Source organism: Parus major, chromosome 8 (assembly GCF_001522545.3).
Source record: "Parus major isolate Abel chromosome 8, Parus_major1.1, whole genome shotgun sequence".
Classification (NCBI taxonomy): domain Eukaryota; kingdom Metazoa; phylum Chordata; class Aves; order Passeriformes; family Paridae; genus Parus; species Parus major.
In genome coordinates, this window is record NC_031777.1 from 14,165,754 (window position 1) to 14,188,802 (window position 23,049).

At 39.2% G+C, this 23,049-nt stretch overlaps 1 protein-coding gene across 1 annotated transcript in view; it reads left to right on the top strand.

Moving 5' to 3' along the window:
- ABCA4 (ATP binding cassette subfamily A member 4) overlaps positions 1–23,049 on the top strand; it is a 66,505-nt gene that overhangs the window by 36,930 nt on the left and 6,526 nt on the right. Inside the window, exons 19-41 of the mRNA XM_033516436.1 lie at positions 233–410; positions 1,708–1,839; positions 2,512–2,651; positions 3,552–3,689; positions 3,946–4,133; positions 5,109–5,199; positions 5,783–5,988; positions 6,426–6,474; positions 6,993–7,234; positions 7,659–7,783; positions 8,435–8,533; positions 9,534–9,723; positions 11,934–12,028; positions 12,946–12,978; positions 14,175–14,280; positions 14,397–14,471; positions 14,948–15,117; positions 16,037–16,214; positions 17,616–17,731; positions 18,386–18,533; positions 20,925–21,048; positions 21,769–21,898; positions 22,801–22,921. Of these exons, the coding sequence (XP_033372327.1) occupies positions 233–410; positions 1,708–1,839; positions 2,512–2,651; positions 3,552–3,689; positions 3,946–4,133; positions 5,109–5,199; positions 5,783–5,988; positions 6,426–6,474; positions 6,993–7,234; positions 7,659–7,783; positions 8,435–8,533; positions 9,534–9,723; positions 11,934–12,028; positions 12,946–12,978; positions 14,175–14,280; positions 14,397–14,471; positions 14,948–15,117; positions 16,037–16,214; positions 17,616–17,731; positions 18,386–18,533; positions 20,925–21,048; positions 21,769–21,898; positions 22,801–22,921 (3,074 nt within the window). The remainder of the gene's footprint in view (positions 1–232; positions 411–1,707; positions 1,840–2,511; positions 2,652–3,551; positions 3,690–3,945; positions 4,134–5,108; positions 5,200–5,782; positions 5,989–6,425; positions 6,475–6,992; positions 7,235–7,658; positions 7,784–8,434; positions 8,534–9,533; positions 9,724–11,933; positions 12,029–12,945; positions 12,979–14,174; positions 14,281–14,396; positions 14,472–14,947; positions 15,118–16,036; positions 16,215–17,615; positions 17,732–18,385; positions 18,534–20,924; positions 21,049–21,768; positions 21,899–22,800; positions 22,922–23,049) is intronic.

Here is a 23,049-nt window from a genome sequence, read left to right on the forward strand (position 1 = left end):
GCTTCTTGTGTCATAGATATGAGAGTGAATCTAAATAAATGGCACTGCAGTTAGAAATCTGGCCTTAGTTTTATACTGGTGTGACTTGGAGAATCTGGCCCTGGAACATGATGCTGTATTATATTGGGTATGTGCTATTGCTTCTGCACTTACTGATGTGTTGTCATATCAGAACTAGGATTAAAACAGGTGCTTTTATTCTCTTTTAATTTTTGATTTCTTGCCTTTCAAGTAAATACCTTCTTTGAGCCCGAGCCAACGGGACTGATTCCAGGAGTATGCATTCAGAACCTGGTGAAGATTTTTGTGAACAGGCCCAAACCAGCAGTAGATGGGATAAATATTACTTTTTATGAGGGTCAGATCACAGCCTTCCTTGGTCACAATGGAGCAGGAAAGACAACTACCATGTAAGTCTCTTCTTTTAGAAGAAGCAAATCCAGGGCAGTGCTCTATTCCTGGAGCAGTCTTTTCATTCTTCCCTTGTCTCTCTACCCACCCTGTAGCTGGCTTGACACACAACATTAGGCCTTTTCCAGACAGGGAAACACTGCCCCTAGGCATAAAGAAGATGTTCTGGATTAGCTAATGCCCTGGGAGGGAAGTAACGCATGACACAAACAAGTGAAAGTCCAGAGAGCAGGAAGCAGTTCTCTCCCCCAGAATTCATTTCCCATGGCTAAATTACCACAGGTGAAGAAAGAGAAGGATCTCCTGTCTGGAAGAGCTGAAAATTTGCAAGCCACTACATTCCATGTGCTCTTGGTTTCTCTAACTGGCTCTAGGTCAGTCACGTCTATTGGTCTGTGTGCAAAGGAGTATAAAATACAGGCCTTCTTTAAATAAAATGGCTACACTCACGAAAGATCCATGTGCAGATTAAAATGTTCCTCTAGTCCTAGAAACCTAGCATCCCAGAAACCTGAACTTTAAGATGTGTAATTTTCTTATACAGAACCTTATTTGGCAAAATAGGATTAATTGGTGATCAAAACCTTTTATAAATCTGTTACAAGTTCACCAAATGTTGAAAGAATTAAATGTGTGTCATTTGACTTTTCTCAGCAGAATACTTTAGGGTTTTTCAATTAAAACACTTTTATTTCAAAGGCACTCTAAATTACCTTTTAATTTTTTTAATTGTTTCATAAGGAATATGTTCAACCCAAAATAAAAGCATCCTAATCTGCTGAAATATTTTGTAAATTTAAGGGGATTTATTCTTCTGATGAAAATACATTTTTTTTTATTGCTTTGAACTTTTTTAAACTGAAAAATCCACTAATCACCCAAATCTATTACGAGATGCCACCCATTTGCAAAATAACATTTGGTCTTCTACTTTATGGAAAATAAAGATTTAGGGCATGACTCAGCATGACCAGAGACCTCAAACCTTTTTTTTTTTCCTACTGAGCTTCATTTTAGACCCACTTATATGTAGGGGTGATATAACACCCTGAGCTAAAACAGTTTCTTATTGGAAGCCAGAACCATATAGACAGTTGTATCAAAAATGACGTGAGCAGATCCATCGGATTCTCTGTAGCAGACCAGTACTTACATACATGCTTTTCGTTGGAGTTGCTTCATAAAGGCCTATAGTAAGAAGTCATCATGCTCCATCTAGTGGAATCATGTCATGTAGCTTCCTTATCTAGCACAGAGAGGTAGGAGAGGGGGAATTTCCTCATTTTGTTTTCTCAGGTCGATACTGACAGGCCTCTTCCCACCCACATCTGGAACTGTGCTGGTTGGTGGCCTGGACATCCAGACTCACATGGACTCCATTCGGCACAGATTAGGGATGTGCCCTCAGCACAACATCTTATTCAATCAGTAAGTATCACTCCATACTGGCTTCAAGTAGAAGCATCCCAGTCTGCATGTGTGAGAATCCCCAAAGTCTGTTTTTTCTCTTGCTGTGCTAGCAGCAGATGTATTTCAGATGAACTTCTCCATCTCTTAACATCACATCCTGCAGTGGAAAACTCCTGCATCATTTCACTGGGATCAAAGTTTCTTAGGAAAATAGCAGTGCCCCTGGTGTTTTCTGTTGTAATGTAGGTCAGCAGGAGTTATCCTGGAAGTTCATGCACTATAATTTAGGGCCACTAAAGCAAAAAAATTTGAGCTGACAATGCAGTAGCAGGGTATTTTTATGCCCATTTCTTACTACCACTTAACCACTTATTGCCTTCTCTGGTGATTACCAGCTTCACTTCCATTAGTTTGTCTTCATCTCAACAGCAGACTCTCTCCCATTTTATTCCCATAAATGGATGGTTTGATGTCTGCTATACCTGTTCCTTTAGTAGCAGGTTCTGCTTTCAAAAGGCAAAGAAAGAGACTATGACTCCAAGTGAAGTGTGTTGATCCCAATGATCTTGTAGGGTAAAGCAACCTCTCTTCCTTTGGCAAGATAAAGCTAGAGTGAATTTATTGCTGCTTGGGAAAAAAATCAGCTTATTCATTTAAAGTGCCTTCTTGCCTTTCTGTCTGATGTCACAGCCTTACTGTAGCAGAGCACATCTTGTTTTATTCTCAACTGAAAGGAAGATCCAGGGAAGAAGCTGAGCAAGAGCTGGAGACAATGCTGGAAGACATGGGCCTCACCCATAAAAGAAATGAAGAAGCTCAGAATTTGTCAGGTGCCCACAGGAATTTTCTAAGATATTTTGTCCTTTTCTTTGTCTCTCATAGACACATAATAAAGATTATGATGTTCCAACTCCCTGTCATGGCCAGGAACACCCCCTGCTAGACTAGGTTGCTCACAGCCCCATCCTACCTGGCCTTTGGGCAATTATTGGTTGAGTTACTTATTTGAGCCTGCATTCTGACACACCAGCATGCACTAGGGGGATGCTTTCTTCTCAAGGAGTAAATGTGACTATACAAGTAGTAAGGCTGGCACAACCTGTCCCCAAAGCTTCTATGACTTATAAATACACAACAAATTCAAATATACTTGAAGCTATTAGTTATATATATATATATATATATATATATATAATTGGTTAGTATAAGAAACAAATGAAAATACAATATTCTGTTATTTCAAGACAAATTAAATACTATACTGTCATGCTGCCCCACTGTATAGATCAGTGCTCCATAATACTGCATTATTTGTTAGGAGTAGTTTCTTTCATTCTGACAGTACAAATGCACATAGTATATTTGAACAACTCTCAGATTCAAAGGCTGGTTTGCATAAACAGCTGCTCTTATACTACTTTGACCTGATTGTTGGTTAGATTCATGAAAGAACATGAAAATCTCATATCTTCCTGCTTTTGCTTCTGGCAAGGAGCAGAAAATGCAATATGTAGATGGAAAATTTATATTTTTCAAAAAAAAAAAATTTGAACAACCTGTTTTGAATTTCAGAAGAAAAAATATTAATTTATCTTTGCAGATATGGATCTGAGGATGGGTTTCATTTTATTTGTAGCAGTTTGTACACACACCAAAAAAGCAATGTTAATTGCATCCCTGCCACTTATATAGTGTATGTTACACTCCTGGATGTGTTTGTCCCCCTGTAGGTGGAATGCAAAGGAAACTGTCTGTTGCCATTGCTTTTGTGGGTGAAGCAAAAGTGGTAGTCTTGGATGAACCCACTTCTGGAGTTGATCCATATTCCAGGCGATCTATCTGGGATCTTCTGCTGAAATATCGCCCAGGTAAGAGATTTGAGAGTAGAAACTGATTTTTTGGTGGGATTTTTTAAACTTATAGATGCAATATGTGCCTGCTGTGTAAACTGTCATGAGTAGTGGGATATGAACACAAGCAAACAAGATTCTTTGAACAGATACTTACTGTTGTGGCAAACCTGGGACTGGCTTTCCTGCAGAGAAATAATTGCCAGAAAGCTAAACACAGTTTTGAGTTCCAGAGAGAGTCCATGCCTTGAACATTATTCCTTGTTCCTTCTAGGCAGAACTATTATCCTATCAACCCATCATATGGATGAGGCAGACATCCTTGGAGACAGAGTAGCCATCATATCCCAAGGGAAACTCTTCTGCTCGGGCTCTCCTGTATTCCTAAAGAACTGTTTTGGCTCTGGCTTTTATCTCACCCTTGTTCGCAAGATGAGAACTACAAAAATGGGCAGGGCTACAGTAAGTATGAATCTCACCCCCTGCACATGTAATCTGAATAATGCTTGCACTGCGCCAAGGTAAAGTCACTTAAGTACTGCTTGACACCTTGTACAAAACTGCAGTTAATCATATCATTATATAATTACGAATATCATATTAGCATTGTTTAGCTTGGAAGGATCATCTAGTTCCAGCCCCCATGCTGTGGGCAGGGACACTTTCCACTAGACCAGGCTGCTCAAACCCCATCCAGTCCTTTTGGCCTTGAACATATCCAGGGGTGGGCCATCCACAGTGTCTCTGGGCAACCTGTTCCAGTGTCTCACCACCCTCACAGTAGAGGATTTCCTCCTAATATCTAAACTAAACCTACCCCTTGTCAGTTTACAGCCATTCCCCCTTGTATCACTACATGCTTGTAAAAGTTCCTATCCAGTTCACTTGTAGCCCTCTTTAGGTGCTGGAGGGTCTCTAAGGTCTCCCTGGAACCTTCCCTTCTCAGGCTGAACAACCTCAACTCTCAAGTTGCCTTTGTTATTTATACAGAATATATAACAACACGTTATGATTCTTGCTTTTGCAGTACACCGCTTTTAAACAATAGGTAGGCTGGTAAGAAGCTCAGACACCAGGAAAGTTTACATTTATTCATAAATAAAGCAGCCTTCTCCCAGCTTGAAAAGTAGGGTTCTGGGTTGTAATAGTGCTTCCAGTCCTAGTAGCAACACAGTCTGTACACTCATGGCCCCTGCTGATCGTATTCTCCCAACTATTTTGTATGCAGTTTAGAACTGATTTATGCAGATGGATTTATGTTTTCTGCATTGCTTAATCCAGTCTTCAGATGATTTTCAGTATAATATGTTCAAGATGCTCTGGATATGACATATTTTTTTATTGACTCAAGCTGTTCACATATTGCCAACCTTTACATCCTGTTTTGAGTGTGTCAGAAACACATTAATCTTTCTATCTCTTGCTTGTCCATGCTAGTCATTTTGTAGCTGTGGATCTCAGTGCTCCTGCTCCTGCTCCAGCTGTGTGCACAGGGGTGAAGAAGGAGCTCCAGAGCTGGAACTGGATGGTAAGAAGCAGGATGGTTCAGCATTCCCGCACATAGCTATGTCTCCTATTATGCTGCAATCTTGTCTTACAGATCAATGCTGCCAAGGCCCACTTCTTTGGTCCTTGTGTCTAACATTTGTATTGTATTGTTACATGAATTTAATAAGGGTTCTTTGTGGTTTTGCTTACCATTGACCCATTTTTGTGTATATGTCTCAGGTATAGATGATGAACTGGAAGTTTGTGTGCTTTACAAGTATGAGTTTTGTGTCATTTGTTAATGAAATAAGAAGCATATCTAGAGCAAGGAAATAGACTTGCTCAGAAAAAAAAAAGTAATTTTGGCTTTTCTGCATAAGAGAATAATTTAAGTAGATATTCCTGAAGATTTATTTGTGCATTATTAACAAACCTGAAATAGTTTCCTGCTTCATAGTTCCAAAGCATAACTAGGAACATAGCCCAGTCTAGTGCAAAATTAACTGAGATATCTGTGAGTTATGAAATAGAGCAGTACCCTTTTAGTGCAAACAACAGCTTTTGAAGTCATGCTTAATATGGTTAAATATTCATTCTATAAACACTGTTTTGACTTTTCACAGGAGATCTGAATGAGCTAGCAGAAGTAATCCACCATCATATCCCAGAAGCAAAATTGATTGAAAGCATTGGTCAGGAACTCATTTATCTTTTGCCCAATAAAAACTTTAAACAGAGATCTTATGCCAGTCTCTTCAGAGAACTGGAGGAAACATTGGATGACTTGGGACTCAGCAGTTTTGGAGTTTCAGACACTCCACTTGAAGAGGTAACAGACAGATTAAAATACTTGCTGACCTCACCATAAGCAACCAAAATGTTTACTGAAACTATTCCTCTTCTTAAATATTTAATTTCTAATTCCTAATATGTCCTTCAAAATCTAGTCCTATATGCTGTGGCACACAGAAAATCTTTGAGAAGGGCTTAGAGAAAGAATCCAACCCTTAATTCATTATAGCTTTGTGGAGCCTGACTCATTAGCCTGAAGTGCATCTTTTCTTCTCTTTTTTTTTTTTTTTTGCTATCTTTGCTCATTCATTTATTTTCTGAGGTATTTCATAAGAGATCTCTGATTGTGTAATAATATGAAGTACTGAAAGGGTATCAAAATTTTCTTCTTTTCTATTGTAGGATATTGTATGTGTTCTTGAAGTCAGGTAAATGTAACTTTTCCTAACCAGAAAATGTGTTTCTCTATGGCAGGTTTTCCTAAAGGCCACAGCAGAAGCTGACCCTGAAATGCAAAAAACAGGTATAGATTCACAAATTCATATTTAATTAACTGTTCTTGGGACTGCTTTTTATTCTGAACACTCTGTAAAGAGGAGTTTCCGAACTTTCAGTCTTTCATGTGTTCTTAACAAAATAAATTTGGTCAGCAAATATCTGTTTTTAGGGCCTGACATGATACCTGAAAAAAAAAAAAGATTAAGTCAGCAGAAAGACTTGTATTTAGATTGGATGAGATTCTTAACTGTGCAAATAAAGGTGGAGTGTCGAGCACCTAGATGTCGGTTTTAGTAGTTGTATAAAAATTGCTTTGCTGACTATTAGTCCATAATAGATGATGAAATTGTCCATCCTGCTGAATAAGAGGAGAATTAACCTATATGATGTCACTAAATACAACCACAGGGAAACAGTTGTACTTAAAACAATCTGGAAATATGATATATATGGTTGGTAAAATCTGGACATCATAAAAATGTCTGTGCTGCTTTATATATGGAAGATAAAGTGTCTTCTCTGATGCTTCTCATCTTAACTTAGGAGACACTCAAGAAAACGGTTCTGCTCTTGACAAAACTCCTATTGAGAACAAACCAGCTGAACAAACCACCCTGAAAACTAATGACATTTCTCGAATGCCAGCAGGCAGAGCAGGAGATCAAAATGAAGGCAAAGGGTCCCGACAGTATAAAGGCTTTCAGCTTGTACATCAGCAGATCAAAGCACTGCTCATCAAACGCTTCCACCACGCCTCCCGCAGCTACAAGGACTTCCTAGCACAGGTATTGACTGACTTGTGCTGTTCTTGAGTCTTCCCCACAACAGTCTCAACACCGTCTTTCCAGAAATGATGGAAAGCAATAGGGGTGCTGCAAATGGGTAACAGTGCAATTAAGATTCCAACTCTTCTGCCTCTTTTTTTTTTCCTTTCTCTCTGGAGTCTACCAACTATACCACATATGTCATTCTATCACAACTAGCCCAGTGTTTTATTTTTAACATAATACAGTTCTGTGACAACCAGAATTTTATGCAGAAGTGCTGGAAATTAAATTGTTGGTGCTCAGGAGCTAAACTGGACTGATCTGTCTAGACTGGACAGCTTCTGCTGTCCTTCCTCTATTTACATATATTATGGGGTGTACACAGTGTCACTCTGCAACCTTGATATAATAACCTAATGTGAAGTTTTCATGTTCCCCACAGGTTGTTCTTCCTGCTAGTTTCGTGTTGCTGTCTCTAGTACTTACAGTCATTATTCCTCCATTTGGAGAATATCCTGCCTTAACATTACATCCTTGGATCTATGGACAACAGTTTACTTTCTTCAGGTAAGAGGAATCACTTAAAGTACATTTGTCACACATTTACCTTTTTCTCCCTAGAGTTTAACATCATGGGGCTCTGTCTCACTGCTTTTTTTCTCACTCTATGTGATGTAAGAAAAGATTCACTTCACTAGGATCAGCAGATTTAAAATAGCTCGAAGTTGGTGCACATGGAGAATACAGCCAGTGGTAAATCTAACAAATATTCTTTCAAATATCTTCCTAACTTTGGTATTCTCCTCTTCCCGCCTGAATTCAGGACCTCAACACTTAAAAAGTTACATATCCTGTCAAACAGGAGATCCAGGCCTCCACAAATGAAAATGCAGAATATGTTTTTCATCTTCTGATTTCTGACTGTAACAGTGCTGAGAGACTAGCAATGAGGAATCCAGCCTTTTTTGGAGAATGCTGCTATTGGACTTTGTCAGAAGTTAATTTTAGTATCAGGAGATAAGAACCATTGCCTGTCAACCACCTCGGAACATTCTGGGTTTTTACATAAATAAATAAAACAATTGAATTATCAGCATTTGAAGGGGGGCAGTTGGTACTGTCATATGGCTGTCCTTCTCTAGTTGCCAAGTATATTACTGTACAGTACAATAGTTTGAAAAAATATTTTAGAGAGAAATTCCTATTTTATTCCCTTAGCAATGAACGTCCTGGCAATGAGCATATGGTCTCCCTTACTCATGCTTTCTTGAATAAACCAGGATTTGGAATTCGCTGCATGAAGAATCAGCCTCTTTTGTAAGTTGCTACCTAATTTCTCTTGAATGAGATCCTAGCAGGGTACTTCTAGAGGAACTTGAGTAGTGAAACAAGATTGAATTGGCTTGACTCTTCACAAGAGCCAATGCTTCACATGTATTGTTGGCTAACATCGGGTCAGAAGTTACAAACAAGCAAACAGCAAGATAACACTGGCGCTGGATTAGGAATGATTCACAGTGCTCAATATGACTGACTGGAAACCAGCCTGAATAGCTTGACAATAGAGTTGAGTAACCTCAAAATTGATGTCAGTAGGTCAGTGACCTTGGGCCCAAATCTCAGCTTTCCTGGTACTTTCCCTGTCTGAGTCCCTTCAGGTTCCTCCAGTTCCCACTGGTGTGTTTGGAAGCAATAACTTCAGCAATTGCTCAGATTGTGAAGTAGCAATACAACTGTGTCCATCATTTGAAACTACTCTCATTCTGAAGGGAAGGCAACATTAGCAGAGCTGCAGTTTTTGCTGTCCTAACTGCTTATTCTGCCTGTGAGTCCTGCTTTGGAGCCATTTGTCACTGTCTTGCTGTGCTTTGGCATTTGTCCCCTTTCTCCTGACTCTTCCCTAGCCATGATATCCAGCATTTTGATCCTTCTGGTTGTCTTCTCCCGTTCCTCTCCTCTACCCAGTATAGCAGAAGCAAAGAGGAAAATTTTTAAAAGAAAAAGATACTGCATGAGAAAGGAAAATTATAGTTTTTTCACAAAGATATGTCCATTGCAGATTTCCAGTACTAATGGATGGAACACAGTCCCCTTGGCCCTTCGGTGGCCTATCTGTGAGCTGAAGGCAGCAAACTTGGCAGAGATGTGGGGGGAGACTGTATTTATCTATGTACCAAATACTCTAAAATGTTATTCAAAACTCACAGGATGAGGGCTGAGGGGGGAATATCTGCTTAGAGCATTGTGATTTTGTGAATTTGTGAGTTCTCATGGACCGTTACCTCTGCACAGCTGAAAGCTCTGTTCCTCTCCACAGGAGCTTCCCATGCAATCATATGCCAACTGCCTGGAACACTCCTGCTGTTCATCCTAACCTAAGCAGCCTCCTGGGGAGCCAAGAGTGGAGCCCTGAAAATCCATCACCTTCCTGCAAGTGCAGCACTCACAAGAAACTCACTATGCTGCCAGAATGCCCTGCTGGTGCAGGAGGCCTCCCACCACCACAGGTTGTGTCCTTGTGCCATAAGTCTCTGTAGAAAAGTTTCATGGCAAGTGCTGGAGAAAGGGCTCAGTGTCTAAGTACCTTGCCATGCTAATATACATGGAAGGAGTTGAATACATTCTTTTCTAAGAGAGCAAGACTTGATGGAATCTGAAATTCAGTTTCAGAGGTATTTGAAAAGCTTGAACATTTAAATAAATTTTGATTACTGTTTTCATCCAAATTGCACATCTTTTGTGTAGAAGAAAATTACAAAAATTTTAACAATTTATCACATAATTAAAAAAATATATATTTTCCCTCAAAGAACAATTCTATTTAGAAAATTGCCTTTCTTTAAAGAAGGGAAGGACAGGAGGGAGAAAGAGGAAAGAAAAAAAGAAAAAAGTCATAATTTTAAAAACATGGAGTGCAGTCCTCTCATTTAACTGGAAAAATTAATATTCAGTGAACCCCAAATTATTATTTTTTACATGTCTTTCAGTTCCATTTCTATTCAGAAATGTTCTAAGCTATAAAAATGAATATTTGTATGCATGTGCATGAAAATTATTAGTTTAATAACTACTGATGCTGTATGGAGGAAAACAGAGCTACATTGCCTCCTCTCCTATCAATGAATGATCTTAGCAGTGCCCTTCATAAAATGTGCTTGCTCTTTTGAAGAGCAAAGGAAAATTACAGCCTGTCAGTGTTTGCATTTAATAAATGTTTTTCTAAGAAGTTAAACAGAATTCCAGCCACTCTTAGACTACTAGCCCACTAATTTAATGTCTCATCTTGCACACTGTTCAGCTTTCATATTACTATTTGCCAGGCTGAACACACTAGCAAAATTACTAGAATATTTCTAATTTTCATAGAATCATAGAATCATTATGTTAAAAAACACCTCTAAGACTGAGTTCAGCTGTTAAACCAGCACTGCCATCTTCACCACTCAACTCCATCCCCATGTGCCACATCTTGACACTTTTGAACACTCCAGAGATGATGACTTTCCATGACACATTCTCTTGAAGACTGATTCAGCTTGCTTTATTTCTCTATCACTGTTCACAAAAGATAGTTGTTTTAAATATCAATAGGATTCCTGTTTATAAAGAAAAAAAATTGATATAGGTTATATACCTTACAGCATCCCAAGTTATTTCTCATTTCTTAGTAATCCCTGTCTAACAGACAAAGTTGCATTTTGCTGATTGCATGCTAATGTATTTCAGAGACCTTTAGTCTAAAACTCCAATTCCAAGTAAGATGCAAATTTTTTGTTTGTGGGGATTCTAGTCCTCTAAACAAAATGTTGATTATAATATTATCCTAATAATTTTGCAGTATATTATAGTTTTCTATAACTTCTCATAAAGAAACAGTTCACTTGAGTTTCCAGGAAAGCCACAGTCCATAAATAATTGGCAATATAATTATGCTTAAGCATAGACAATTAATGAAGGCACTATGGGGATGTTACCAGTCCTCCTGTCTAGAATCAGCTGGATGTCTCTGATGTGTCTTCTGTGTCATACTCTCTGTGGACAAATGCAGGAACTGCTGGAAAATTCATTAGATTTACTTTCTGGGTCATTATCAGATGATTTCAGGTTGCAAGCTTTGTCATCTGAAGCTGCCCAGGAAGCTCTTAAAGTGTATTCTACCTTGGGAAAACTCAGGAGTGTGAGGTCTTGCATTTCACAGCAATCCTGTATTTGTAAAAGGCTCTAAAACTTTGTCATATGGCATCATTTTCACATTTTCAAAAAAAGAAAAAGTCATTTTCATTCACACTATCTAATATGTTAGTGAAGGTGAATTTTTTTATTAATTTTTACCTAAAATTGCTAAATCATAGGAAACTATCTTTTTTTTTTTTTTTTTTTTGAGGCCTCAGTTTATTTGAAAAGTTTCCTACTTTCAGGTTGAAGAAAAAGCCTTGTGTATCCCTGACTTTTGTTGCAAATACCTTTTTCAGAGTGACATGCAACTATTTTGTGTCATGCATCACAAATGTATTGATTTCTTCTAAAGTCTTAGTAAAGTAAGGATGTTTAGGCTACAAATGATGCTCGAGTGATTGACCCACTCTCTTTCAGTGATACTATGAACCTGAGAATTTTCTCTGAACCAAAACTTCTTTTCCTCTTTTACTGACAAACACTTAATAGCTTAAGACATGCTAAACTTTATTGCAATTACTATTTTTTTGCTTCTTTCCAGAGAGTGCAACGCAGCACAGAAATTCTTCAAGACCTGACCCACAGAAACATTTCAGATTTTCTGGTGAAAACATATCCCACTTTGATAAAAGGAAGGTAGGGATGAATCTCTATTTCTTTTTCACATGGTTATTTTGTACCTGCTGATGAAATTCTTATTTAGTAATGATGTAACACCTGACTTGCTTGTATTTTGTAGATTTGAGGACCATGTCCATATTTCTGATATAAGACTAGAAGAGGGTGGTTTCAGGGGAGTTAAATATTTTCAATTATAACTATTTGTATAATCAGGTATTCCTTTATAGGCAGAGCTAAGCATCTGTGCTGATGGAATGTCGTGTTAATGGTGACAAAAATGGTGCCTGTGCACAGTGAGGGTGAACTGCCCTGCAGAGCTACTACTTTGTCTCTCTGAAGAACTGCAGCAATGCTAACGTGACCATCTGCCTGAGTTAATTATCACTTGCTTCCCAGAAGTGCTAAAGAGCAGCCAAAGGACAATGTTACACAGATACATCCATCCTACTGATAGCTCCTCAGCTGGCCTGTGTGTTGAGTGTGGTAATTAGCTGTGCAGTGTCCATGGCCTATTATCTCTGATTCAGGCCTTGCTACCTTTCCAGTTCCCAGCAGAGTTCTTGAAATTCCCTTTATATTAGCTAGATGCTATATAGACTGCCTTTGACTGATCCCCCCTAGCATGTGTCGCAATTGCTCTAGATACATCTTTTAAAATAAATTAATTATGGATTAGAATAGCCAAGTATGTATCACTTTAGGAATCTTGCTTATCTCTGTATGAATTGGAGATGAATTGTGTCAGAAAACAAAAAGCCAAAAACACACTGCAAGGAATTCCAAAAGTCCTGCCAACCCCAGAACTCAAAGTAATAACCAGCAGACTGGAGGTCTACAAAGTATAGGAATTCAACTTTAATTTTTATTTAAGCCTGATGTACCTTTGACTTTGGTTCTGTGCATTGAGAGGGGATTCTCTTTGTCTGTTTCAGCTTGAAGAGTAAATACTGGGTCAACGAGCAGAGGTAAGAAACCAATTCACAGATTAAGGTAGTAAATAAAGGAACAATGTATTTCTGTTTAACCAGGGAGCCTCACAATGTTTCTGCAAATGGACAAGGGGAATTGTGGCAGGCAGTGTAGAACAAAGAGATGGCTTCAGTGGGAAACAGGCTGGGGATCAGGAAGGATCTTATAAAGGCAAGGGATTATATTCATTTGAACCCTGCGGGAGATGAAGGCAAGAGGCTCACAATGGAGCTATCAGAGCTTTATTACCTACAGGAGTCAAGCCAGTGGGAGCTGTGTGGTGAAAATGTTTGATGCAATAGTACAGTGTATTGTAATACTGCTGTGGCACAACTCTTTCAGTGCTGCAGAAAAATATAAACCCTCCAAAAAAAGGACCAGAGTGGGATGAAACCTAGACACCAGCCTATCAAACACAGAAGTAACAACCACAATTCCTCATGCCTGCTCTGTACATGTGCAGTAGGTATTAACCAGATTGCAGTAGTTCTCTCCTTTAGCTAGAGACAGCAGCTAACACCAATGTGTGATGTCTACACTGCAGTTACTAAAAACTTAGCAAGATGACTGGTTAGCCTGAAGCACATACTCATTTCATTTCTCACCAGCAGCAGGAGTTTATTTCAAAGGTAGCAGATGACTGCCTTACTTCAGGGAATATCTTCTTGTTCATGTGCAAGCATTGCTTCCTATAGGATTAGGTTTCAGTTCATCTTGTGCAATATTTAATCATTATATCACATTTATTCATGAATAATTTATCATTATGGACCACTGGCTGGTACTGACATTGGTGAATACCTGTTCCTCTCAAAGCATGCGAAATTTTTACTGAGGTCTATGCTGTCCTTAGTCCTCCATGCTGTCTAAACATGGAGGATTATAATTATATGGTTATTATCTTGATTTAAAGATTTTGTTCTGTAGAAATCACTGTTTTCTCCAAATCTTCTCTCTAAATAATTTTCTCAGGATCCTGGCATAAACATTTCAGAAACTGATAAACCTTCTATTATTTGTAAGCCCCGAAAAGTCCTAATACTACTTGTTAGAAAAAGAGTAGAAATGGTTATATATTAAATATTTGATGTATAGAAATTAAACTTGCATTAAGTGGGTTTTTAGTATTTCCACTAATTTGCAGTTATGGGTGTTTGGTATGAGTTATTGATTATATTTTTCTCTTTCCTAGATATGGAGGAATTTCTATAGGAGGAAGGCTTCCAGTCCTTCATGTTTCTGGAGATCAAATTGTCAATTTTTTCAGTGATCTTGGCCGAATGATGAATGTGACAGGAGTAAGCAAGATTTTTAATTTTGTTTGCTTGTTTTTGACCCCTTATTAAAGCATGGTTACTGCAGCATTAGATTTCACATAGAGCGCTGATCTTCAGCGTTTTCTTTTTTGTTTTAGGGACAAGCTTCACTGGCTGCTGCTAAAGAAATGCCTAATTTCCTTAAATACATGGAAACTGAAGATAATATTAAGGTATTTGCTGGAATTAGTCTGCTAATTCAGTCTTTCTTGACACAGCCTTCAAATTATGAGAATATTGCTGGTGGTATTCCCAGATGCAAGAAGAGCTGAAATACTCTAATTTAGAAATGACTTGGTGTTAACACTGTATCCCATACTATAGGTAATCCTTATTCATAGTATTTCAAATGTGAGATTTTTTAAATCATGTTCTTAGTACTACTTGCTCTTCTAAATACTTTGAGTAGTACACTAAATCTTAAAATATGCTTCTATAAAATCCCCTGAGAGTAGTTTTCCAATGCTTTTAAAAGCATAGTATGTGAGCTCCTCCTGCAGGACTGTGCCTAGGAACTATGAATTCCTGGTGCTGGATTCACCCCTGCTAACAGTGCCCACCAAAATAGATAAAAGGCAGCCAAATTTTCTCCTGTAGCTCAGTGAAAACAGTAACTGACAACTTAATCTGTGGTTTCTGACTCTTTTAGGTGTGGTTTAACAATAAAGGCTGGCATGCTATGGTTAGTTTCCTCAATGTAGCCAATAATGCAATCCTCAGAGCTAATCTGAGGACTGGCCAAGACCCTGAGGAACATGGGATCACTGCTATAAACCATCCTCTGAACCTCACCAAGGAGCAACTCTCTGAAGTCACTGTGTAAGTCTGCTTGTGCTCTGCTTCTGGCTTTTACCCCCTCCTCTTCAGGCAACTTGCAGCTTCCAGCATGCTCACACTCTGAGGAGAAAGAGTTCAACTGACAGAATATGGGGGCCCTTCCCTGAAGTTTTATTCTAAACAAGAATCTATTTATGTCTCATTACTTTTCCATGAGAGCTCATTCCCATCCCACAAAGGAACTATAACTGTTGGATATATGTTATTGCATGTTTCTGTTGATTGCCAAGCATGAAGATTCTGAAACTTTGGTTCATGCTCCAAGTCCAATACATTAACTTCTGAAATAAAACACATAATAAAAAATGGAATGAGAATTTGCCCATAATTGACTACAGCTCAAGTAGTTGACAGCCTGCTCTCTTGGTGCTAAAGACAGCATACAGGTAGATTTTCAGTGGCATGTTGTAGGGTTGGTGTATTCCCAAATCTGAGTCATAGTTTCTTGAAAAAGACATCCCTTAGAAGACAGTATTTTCTACTCTCCTATTAATTTCATAATTCAATGAAACTGAAAACTTTGCATTATAGCACAGATGCAAAATCTGTGTTTCATCTCACTGTCTACTTGCCTTTTTAAGTTTCTCTTTTCCCTGTTTCCAGAGCACTTTGGCTATTGTGCCTAAATGTCTAGTTTGAGATGTTGTACACAGGAAAGGCAGTCAAACTGAGATATATAAAACAAGTAAAAGATCAGAGAATGGTGCCGTATTTGTTAGCTACAGTCCTCAAAACAACTTGGAGTAATACACTAGCACATTTTGAAACTGGAGAAGTCTCCTACTTACAAACAGCCTTGCTACTTGCTACTTAAAACACCCTCCAGAGTCCCCAAATGCTAATAGAGTGTTGCATTGCATCCTTTCCCTTGCTCACAGTCCCTTCTTGTGCTCTGTTGTAGACTGACCACTTCAGTGGATGCTGTTGTTGCCATCTGTGTGATTTTTGCCATGTCCTTTATCCCAGCCAGTTTTATTTTATACCTGATCCAAGAACGTGTAACAAAAGCCAAACATCTCCAGTTTGTCAGTGGTGTGAGCCCTGTTACCTATTGGCTAACTAACTTCATGTGGGACATAGTAAGTAACTGCTGGTCTGATTGACAGCCTCTGATTATCCTGGGTGTGCATGAACTGAGGGCAAATCAGTGAATCAAGTGAAGATGATTCTAAGCATTGCAAAGCATTCATTTCTCTTAAATGTTTCTCAGAGACAGAGATGTTAAGGATCTGGTCTCTGAACTAATTACAGATATAGAAATTAATTCAGGTGCACAACTCAGTCAACTAATGAACCTGTATTTTTTATAGTCTTAGGATTTCTAGCCCTTACAACTAAATATATCATGAAGTACAACTTAGCACAGCAGGGGGAAGCCTCATTGCCTGGTGCTAGTCACTCCTGCTCTCTAGAAGACCCAAGATATATTTCAAGATATTCAAGAAACCTAAGTGGGGAAGATTCACAGCCTGCTGGAACAGTATCTAAGCCTGACAAAATACTCCAGGGTGTCTAAAATGACCTATTCATTTAGGTCACTGTATCATGGTCTCTGTTTTTCCAAAAAGATTTATACCATAGGTGCAGACTTTCTTAGACAGGGCTCAGCTTCCCTCCAGCCACCTTGTCATAAAAGAGAAAATTCTTTGTCTGGCTGAGGCACAGCAAGGGCTGGTTCTCTGGTGAAGCCTTCACAACTGAAAAAGTGGCCAAGAAATTATGCAAAAAGTACGAACATGGAATTGAAAAAATTAAAAAGAAAAGAAAATCAATATTTGAAAAGACAAAAACTCTTCAGGATTTGGAAGGTGTTCTCTCAGGAGACGATAAAGCAAAGCATTATTTTAGTAAATGAGGGAAAAGAAGCAAGTCCCAGAGTTCTCATTCCCTGCTGTTCACAGCAGCTTCCTCGACAGGAATTCTGCTTGGCCATTGCCCTTGACAGTGCAATGCCGAGGCATTAAGTGGTGTTAGCAGTGCCATGAAATGCTACCTTCCATTCTGTGTGGGGAATTCTGTGCATTGCAGTAGAGTAGTGCTACCAGTACTGAACAGAGAAACCAAGCAGTGGCCAAGCGTACTCACTTTAGCCTCTTCCCAGGAGTGTGGCAGGGTGACTAGCTCTTCCATCCTACACAGCCTTTGTTTGCATCACCAGAAGCTGCACTTTCCTTGCAGACCCATGGCCACTTTTTGTGGGAAGCCTGGAAGCCAGACTATGAAATAATGGATTCACAAACCATAATCTAGGAAACAACAATATATATTGTATTTTTGATGAACAGTATGATAAAAGATGTGGTAGAAAAACATTGAGCATTGCCAGGGACCTGTTGATCAAAAAAATTCAGTGTGACTAGTTTAACTCAAATTCTGATGTTCCTCAATGTAAATTCCTTTTGGAATGATGGGTAGGATCTGGATGTGTTTGTAGCCCTTCTCAGGTCTTACACATTGATCTTCCCCCTGTGCTGTGGCAGGTGAATTATGCACTGAGTGCTGGGATGGTTGTGGCTATTTTTGTTGGATTCAACAAGAAAGCATACGCCTCCCCCACCAATCTCCCTGTGCTCGTTGCCTTGCTGCTCCTGTATGGGTGAGTGTTCAAGGTTATTGCTGCAGGTGGGCCCTGTATTTCACATGGAAGTGATTTAATGTCACTGAGCTTGGTAATTAGTGGGCTTTGAAGAATAGACCTGGGTGGATCCAAAACAGGTTAAGATTCTTCTGTGGGATATTTAAATACTCTGGCTACATGCTACAAAAGAGATTCTTTGGTCACTGCCTATCTTGCACTTTTAAGCATTAAGTGTGACCAGTACAGGAAAATATATTTGTTCAGTTTGCTGATTTCTTCCTCGCACATTGAGTAGGAATTTAGTGGTTGTTCATTTCCCACATTCAGTCAATACTAAATCATCTTTCAGCATTCAACATTTCTTTGTTTCTACCTCTTGCTGTACAACTCACTGAAATGTGCGAAGATACCTGGGGTGATAGCAACCTTGATAACATTAAGTTTTCTCAATTTTAGCAGTGCATTTTCATTGCAAAAAAAAAAAAAAAAAGAATAAGCAGAAAAAAATCTTATGTAGTAACCAGGGAGAAAATACTGTGGTGGGTTACTGGCTGGTTACACTATTTTGTTATACTTGGGATGGGAAAAAAGCTTAACTTTGCATTTTCTTTAGGCCAGCTAACATGAGAATACTGAGAAGTTATCAAAGTTTTTTCTATTTCTTGCATGCAGATGGGCAGTAATTCCCATGATGTACCCTGCTTCTTCTTTCTTCAGTGTCCCCAGCACTGCTTATGTTGCGTTGTCTTGTATTAATCTCTTTGTGGGAATCAACAGCAGTGCCATTACATTCATCCTGGAATTATTTGAAAATAATCCGGTAAGTAATGTTTTGTAATTTTGCAGGATGCCAGGCATCCTTCAGAGCCTCTCTCTCACTCCTCTCCACAGCTGGACAGGGGAGAAAAATATAATGAAGGCTTCATGAGTTAGGGACTGAGAGAGATCAGTCACCAAATACCATCATGGGCAAATATTAGAGATATTACTTGAATTTATTATTTAAAAAATCAAAGCAGGATAATGAGAAATAAAATGAAAACTGAAAAAAACCACCTCCCCAGCCTTCCCTCCTTCCCAGTTCTACCTCTTCCCCTAGCAGTCAGGAAGACAGAGAATGGGGATTATGGTCAGTTCATTACTTGTTGTTTCTCCCACTGCTTAGGGAGAGGAGCCCTTCCCCTCCTCCACTGTGGGGTCCCTTTAACAGCTCTCCTTGAACTTCTCCAACACGAGTCCATCTCATGAGCCACAGTTCTCTGCAAACTGCTGCAGTATGAGTCTATCCCACAGGCAACAGTCCTCCCCAGATTGCTGCAGCATGGGTCACTCTTCCACAGGGTGCAATCCCTCAAGAATAGGCTGCTCCAGCATGGACTCCTCTCTCCATGGACTTCCCATGGGGTCACAGCCTCCTTTCAGGCATCCACTTGTTCTGGTATGGGTCTCTTCCATGGGCTGCAGGTGGATCTCTGCATCCCTGTGGACCTCCAAGGGCTGCAGGGGCACAGCTGCCTCACTGTGGTCTGTACCAGGGACTGCAGAGGAATCTCAGCTCCAGCGCCTGGAGCACCTCCTGCCCCTTCTGCACTGACCTAGGAGAAAGCTTCTGTATACTTTCACAGCTGGGGAGGTCTAGACATGGCTCTTCGTGCTTGCTTTTGCAGCTTGTGTTTTATGGGAAGATGTAGATGGTGGGAACTTATTCCTGGCGGTTATTGTGTTAGAGGAGGTGTTCTGCTTACAGCAGCATTTTGAGAATTGCCTGAAAATGATTTAACACCATCAGAAAGATGATGGAATACAGCAAGTACCAAAAATAGTTCTAAGGAAGGCTAAGAGATCAGTTTACAAAATGCTGTTGGTTTGTGTGCACTACTGCTATCACTTCCACAGTTGTTGAAGCTCTGGCCACTACATTTGGCACTCCATCTCATAGCAGTCCAATTAGCTGTCGTTACTGATGAGGCATTTTCAAGCACTCTGTGCTGATCAAGCATTGTTATTTGCTGCAAATGAGAAACAGATCTTGGTTAAATTCATGTTTTCAAGGGCCAACTTGACAATATTTTCTGTCCCTGCTATTCCTGCATTCACAGCTATGGTTCTTGATAGCACAGAGTTCAATCTAGTACCATTCAGTCTATGAGACATCAGGGCAGCATGGTTACCTTTGAAAACATGTCTCTGTTGCAGACACTATGTCCAGAGGGAAGATGGCCCTTCTCTGGATGCACCAGGTGCTGATGCAGTTCAACTGCTGCTGGCACTTATACTGTTTCAGGCATCTCTACATTGCACCAACATCCACTGTAATTATGCCCAGCCACCAGCACTCTTCAGTATTGTGGCAGCCCTGACTATGTTCATAGCTTAATTCTGTGTCAACCAAGCACCACACAGCCACTCACTCACTCGGACCCCACTCCCCCACCTCATGGAATGGGATAGAGAATCAGAAGACTAAAAGTGAGAAAACTCATAGGCTGAGATAAAGACATTTTAATAGGTAAAGCAAAAGCTGCATGCACAAGGAATTCATTCACCACTTCCCACAGGCAGACAGGTGTTCAGCCATCTCCAGGAAAGCAGGGCTCCATCACACGTGATGGTGACTTGGGAATACAAGTACTGTAACCATGAACATTCCCCTCTTGCTTCTTCTCCCAGCTTTATGTGCTGAGCATGACTCCATATGGTCTGGGATGTCCCTTGGGTCAGCTGGGGCCATCCATCCCAGCTGTGTCCCTCCCCAACTCCTTGTGCACCCCCAGCTCCTTGCTAGAGGGGTAAGGTAAGGCACAGAAAAGGCATTGTCTCTGCAATGTACTGCTCAGAAATAGCTAAAATATCCCTGTTGTGTTATCAACCCTGTTTTCAGTGCAAATCCGAAACAGCCCCATAGCAGCTTTACATGTTACCACCAGAATTACATGACCTCTGCTACACAGGGAAATACTTCATTACAAAAACTAATTTTTCTCCCTGTTGCTAGTTTTTCACAAACACCTTATCTGATGCAGTGTATGCCAGGATTCTGCTGTTTCTGTTTTATATTGCTTTGAGTGTAACTTGATAAATACTCTGTTTTCTCTGTTTTAAGAACACAGAACATCCAGTTTCTTTGATATCACAATGAACTTTTCATTTATGTTGCTATGTTTTCTTGAACAGATCTGGTTTAAACAGCTTATGTTTCTGTTTCTTACAGTCTTTGCTGAAATTTAATAAAACATTGAAAAACGTGCTGCTTGTCCTGCCACATTTTTGCTTAGGCCGTGGACTCATCGATTTGGCCATGAACCAAGCTGTGACTGAAGTATATGCAAGGTTTGGTAGGTAAAGCCAATAAGAAACAAGTTATGGCAGCATCACATGTCCTGACCTTGGATGAGATATTCAGAAGAATTAACTCAGAGAAGTAGTAGATGTTTCTGGAATTCTCACCTCTTCCATCATCAGATGGATGAGGACTATGAAAGTTCACCCTCTCTGAAGGAATCACAGCTTCTGGTCGTGCTGCCAGAGCTCTGCAGCCTAACCAGCAGTCTGCATTGGAAATGAACCCATTTGTTCAGTGTCAGACTCTGGTGCCTTTTTATCATTTGTTTGGAAGACCTTAAATCATTACAGGAAGATTTATATTTTTGTTGCATTTGAATACCTCAGTTAACATTTAAAGTGACTGTTCTTCAAATGCATTCTCTTGGGATATGGCTGTCTCTGGTATCAGACAACTTATTAAAAGAATAATCATACAGCAGAATCCATCTGTTTTTATTCAGAAAATGTGTCTTTTCACATAATCCATGCAAGTTTTGTATAATGATATCCAAATTAGTGCATATTCAGAGAGATTATTTTTACTCCCATGCAGCAGCTGAACTTGGAAGGCATTTTGTTAAGAATTTTTATAAGATTGGAAAATTAAAACCATTGCCTGATCATGAGCAAATAAAGTCCAGTAATTCATTGTGATTATGCTTTTTGTTCTGAGGAGTAGTGGGTTTTTTCAGTGGTATTTCATCTTTCTTTCTGGTGCTCTTTCTCCAAAGGTGAGGAGCATGTTTCTGATCCCTTTCAGTGGAACTTCGTTGGAAAGAACCTAGTTGCCATGGCTCTTCAAGGAGTTGTGTTCTTCTTTCTGAATCTCTTTATGCAGCACCGTTTGTGCTCCACAAGATGGTATGTCTAAAAGTTCTATTAATGTTCCTTTATTAAAAGGATTACTATCTTTGTTATTTTCTATGTCCTTATCTTCTTGTTCTTATTTTTTCTCTAAATTTATAGCTTTTTTTTTTGTTTTCTATTTACTTACCTGATCTTATCTTATTGATATCCTGATTCAAGAAAGCATTTACAAATCTGCATTATCTTAAGAGGATTTAAGAATATTTTATTAAAGAATTTGTTTTCTTGAATTAAGATTTTAATGTATTTTTTTTAGTTTAAGACAATGTAATAGTGAGATTATAAAATCGCCTGGAAAGTCTGTAGTGTACTCAGTACCAGTCAGGCTAGGTACTGGCTACTACCATGAGGTACTAGCCTGACATCCCAGGATAGCAATTCTAGTCTGTGGCACAGGACAGCTGTATCCAGGACATTATGTGAACTTCCCCTCTTTGCTTTACAAATGTGCCTCTCCCTGGATGAAAACAGCTACCTACCAGCTGTGAGTAGGTCATTCAAGATTGACAACAAGAGTACTAATTGATGCAATTATAAAAATACTGTCTTGCAGAGAGATCTACTCAAAAGTTCTACTTCTAAAGACCATTATTAGGAACTAAGAGTAGCCAAATAGTGAAAACTGTGGCTAAAGGGGCAGGTTATTATCATAGCAGTGACATTTCACAACAAAGCATGTTCTTTTGAGAAAGCCATTTCCTCCCTTTTTAATAACTAGAGATTAACTTTAAAGGTCAGGGTTTCTCCCAACAGCAGGAATACTCCAGCCAATGTCACATTGTGAAGTTTCAACCCCACTGCTTCCACCAGTCACATTTTTGGCAGCAGATTAGCCATTGTTCCACACTGTTATTCTGACTGAACCCAGGGCAACTCAGTATCTTAGGTTTTTCCAGGTTTGCTGAGACTGACATGTCACCTATTATTAATGAAGATGAAGATGTTGCAGAAGAAAGAAAAAGAATTATGAATGGAGGAAACAAAACAGATATCTTACAATTACAAGAACTGACCAAGGTAATATTTTGAGAAGAATGAAAAATATATTTAGTCCTGTCTCTGTTCTAAAGTTGCTTCATCCCAATAACATTAAACTAAACCAAAAATTCAGATGAATTTGATTTCTGTATTGTCTTGAAATAGGA